Source organism: Bactrocera latifrons, unplaced genomic scaffold (genome assembly GCF_001853355.1).
Source record: "Bactrocera latifrons isolate USDA-ARS-PBARC rearing strain unplaced genomic scaffold, ASM185335v1 scaffold_490, whole genome shotgun sequence".
In the NCBI taxonomy this organism is placed as follows: Eukaryota; Metazoa; Arthropoda; class Insecta; order Diptera; family Tephritidae; genus Bactrocera; species Bactrocera latifrons.
In genome coordinates, this window is record NW_017537146.1 from 1,360 (window position 1) to 5,282 (window position 3,923).

A 3,923-nucleotide genomic window follows, 5' to 3' on the forward strand; every position below is an offset into this window, starting at 1 on the left:
GATGATTCGTGTTTGAATTAATCGACAAATAACCAAGAGAGTGTGAAGCGTTAAACGCGTTTTTCGAAAAACTGGTGACAACTGTAACTCGAAAATAACTCAGTAGATTTTAAGGAAATTTACACCACCTTTAGAATAAATAAAAAACTCGGGCCTGATCGAAAGATTTTTATTTTTGATTTTTTCCCAAAAATTTAGAAAAAAATTCCTGAGGCCGCCATTTTGTTCATTTTTGAAATAAAACCTTCGACAGGTATCTGATATCTATTTCTAAACTTAAATTTTTTTGTGCGATTGATTTTAGATGAATCTCCAAGGACTTATGGTTGTCACCGCAAGTACCTTCTTTTGGAAATGGGTCAACACAAACCAATATAACTTTGGAAATTAATTTTTTTTTTTTTAAATTTTCTAAATTCTATAATGTGTTGACTTGAAAATGTAAAAATTCTAATTTTTTCGTGCCTCTGACTACCCGTTACCCCCGATCCCTCAATCCTCCGACCCCCCGCTTTGTTATTCTTCAGACGGTTCGATTTGCTTTTCTTTCTTGGAACGGCTGCTCCATCATCATCGATTAGGTAATCGTGTGCACCGTCTCCTGGTGTTATGCTTTCACTACCATTCAGCAGTTCATGTTGAACAGTCACTACATCACCTCTGTGGGTTCTACAACAGTATGCTCCGGTCTTGAAACCTTCTGTTAGTAGTAGTTATTTCATAGAATTTTCGATCAGCCCTGTCGGCCAGCTTGCCAAGCCCTTCGTACTGACGCATTTCGACCTCTCCATTTTTGACTGCAAATGCGCCTCCCTTCTCTCTTCAACTCTCGGTATCTATATCATCTCACACTCCTCACCTTATCAGCTGTTCTTTTGCCTTTTCCGAAACCCAATTCGTTTACAGCTGTATGTAAGGGGCCTGAAATACTGTCACACAGTTCCCTTATACCGAGTTAAATCCCAGAGGAGACTTGGTGTAATCTGGTTGTGATCTGATTTAACCATATGTAAAATAATCGTTTCTGGCCACTCCCAAGTGAATGGCGCTTAAAGTCGTTTCTTCTTTTCGCTACGTTTCACTAATTGGAGATTTCAGGCCAAGCCAGGTCCTTTTTCACCTAATCTTTCCAACGGAGTGGATATCTTCCTCTTCTTCTGTCGATTAATCAGATGTTGTTCATGCCTCTGCACCATATAGCAGGAGGGGAATAATGAGTGACTTATAAATATTGGTTCCTTTTTGTCGAGAGAAGACCTGTTCGATTAAGTTCTGTAGCCCCAATTATTTTCTCCAGCAGCGGATCGCACGATAAGTAGTCTCCTTGTTTGAAACCTCATTTGGTATCGAACGGCTTGGAAAGGTCCTTCCCGATCCTTACGGATCTTCTGGTATTGTTCAACGTCTCAACGTCAGCTTACACAGCCGTATACTTTATATCAGTTTTGCGGGAATACCAAATTCAGACATCGCGGCCCATTTTGCAGAGCCAACAATTTGCAAAAGAGCATACAGTGGCCGATTTATGTTTTCAAAAGTAGGCAGGATTTATTCTTTTTTTTATAGTCTTTTTATATCACCTAAAACTAATCGAGTTAGATATAGGTTTATAAATATAAAAATTAGCAAGATGATCAGACGGGTCCAAAGTCGGATCTCTATAGTCCGTCTGCCTGCCTGTGCAAGCTGTAACTTGAGGAAATCTCAGTCATTTAATTTTACACCCAGGGTGGCAAAAGAGGAGTAAACGACAAAATTTTACATGGGTGTGGCACCGCCTGGATTTAAGTGAAATCACATGTCTCCGAACTTACTGGTCCCATTTCAACCAAATTTGGTACATAGGATTACTTTGGTAACGCTTATTTCCCACATAACACAACTATAAATTCCATATATGCCGTCTTAAATTCAACTTGTTTCACCTCATGAATATCTGGTCAATGTGTAGTAAAACCCATACTATTGCGACTAGGTGCAATAAGTATGGCTGTGAAAAAATTACACCGGATTACACCCGAAAATTAATAGAAACCACACACTGTCTATACTATTTGGCTGCCAATTATTTTTATAATAGTTAATTAAAGTTTACGCTCAATTTTATGATATGAATTTCTCTTAATAATTATTCATTAATGATTTCTTTAAGGGCGTGTTCTACTCTAGAATTTAAAAATTTTTTTTCATATATTTAAAGTTTAGACCCTTGGAAACATATCCTTCAAAATATTTTTAAATATTGAAATTATTTTAAGAGCTACAGCTACTTTAGTGACGCAGTACCTAGTCCGGTAGGTAGGTAGACCCACTTTTTTAAACTCGTTTTTCTCGAAACTACTTTCTTCCACACGGTACCGGCATTATCTCAAGTTCTATACAACCAATTTACCTGAAATTTTATGTGAACATGAAGAAAAACGTAAAAATTATTTTATTTTCAGGCAGTCGCCATTTTTCAAAAAAAAATGTTTTTCGTGTTCCCTGAAATAGGGGCTATAACAGCATCCTTACTGAATAAGAATTTCTTTTGTTTTTTTTTTTTTTGCAGACCACCAGGAGAGTCAGGATCAATGTCACTAGGATGATTATTTTAATTTTTAATATTTTTTTGTAAATTTTTTTTCTGTATTCTTTTTTAAATAAAATAGAAAAACTGCCCAAAATTTGATTTCTAGAATAGAACACCCCTTTAAAAAATCGTCATTTATTCATCTGTAAGTTCTGCGATATCTTGTTAATTAATAGAAAGATATAGAATAATGATATATTCAATATACAGAGTATTTAATGTCTTTCTTGAATAATAGTGACAAAAATACTGTACGCTCAATTTTTTTTGATACACGTTCACTATGCTTTCAATACTGATTACCAACTTTGAAAATTTCAAAATAAAGGAATTTCTTCATTATTTTCACAAATTTTTGCAGAGCTGTAACTTTTTTTTTTCAAATTTACCGGAGTTTATTTTTTGGTTAAGTGAAGCTTAAAATCTCAACATTCCAACATTATATGGATATATGTATATACAACTGCAGCGACATCCATTGACAAAGTACGAAGAGACTTTTTCGACTACCCAATCCCTAAAAATCAGCCAAATGCAATGGGAAGTAGACGTTATTTTAGTCCGATTTTATTTAATGATAATTTCAGGCACCATAGCTTTAGTGGTTTGTGAGCTATATACATTAAGATTGGGGCGAGGCCAATCCCACTTTTTAAAAAATTTTAAATTGCAGATTAAAAAAAAATGTACGAATTCGCATGAATAATTCATCAAATTAATTGAAATCATTACAATATTTAAGACATTTGCAGAGATGTTAGCAATGAGATGTTAGCAATTTATATGAACGTTATATGAAAAATTATATGCGATCGAGTGATCCGACCTCTTACTCTGTAGGAATTTTACTTATTTTATATAAACTACAAATGCATATTTTTTTAATTTTTTTTCAGATGAAACTCATCCTTTACACGAGAATGAAGACATTGCCTTAAGAACACGTTATAATTCTGCTTTACATATAAAGTTATCACGCCATCTAACCGAATAAAATTTAATCTGCTTAACTATGTTTAAATTGTCAGAACTCGTTCGTTGGCTCGGCCTAACTGAATTTGAAATATTGGTTAACCTATGCGGAATGCTTACATTTACAATCATACTCGCATTGAAAATATCTGGAACGTATTCAAATTCTGTAATCGATTGGTTTACTGCATTTAGTCCCTTATTTTGTATAGAAATTTTTAATGCGTATTTTTGTGTGATCGTGGGCATTCGAATGTATTTGGATTCCGATAACAAGYGAAAAGCACTCCACAGAGTTATGTGGAGTACATACTTCCTGGTACTTATATCAATATTTAAATATTTGTTGTGTTTAAAATTATCTGGGCAAACTGGCCTT

The 3,923-nt window shown here is 34.5% G+C and overlaps 1 protein-coding gene across 1 annotated transcript in view; it reads left to right on the forward strand.

Moving 5' to 3' along the window:
* Nucleotides 1-3,447: 3,447 nt before the first annotated feature.
* Nucleotides 3,448-3,923, forward strand: part of LOC108973607 (transmembrane protein 203) — a 6,268-nt gene continuing 5,792 nt past the window's right edge. The window contains exon 1 of the mRNA XM_018940981.1: nt 3,448-3,918. Coding sequence (XP_018796526.1) covers nt 3,585-3,918 — 334 coding nt within the window. The 5' untranslated portion in view covers nt 3,448-3,584. The remainder of the gene's footprint in view (nt 3,919-3,923) is intronic.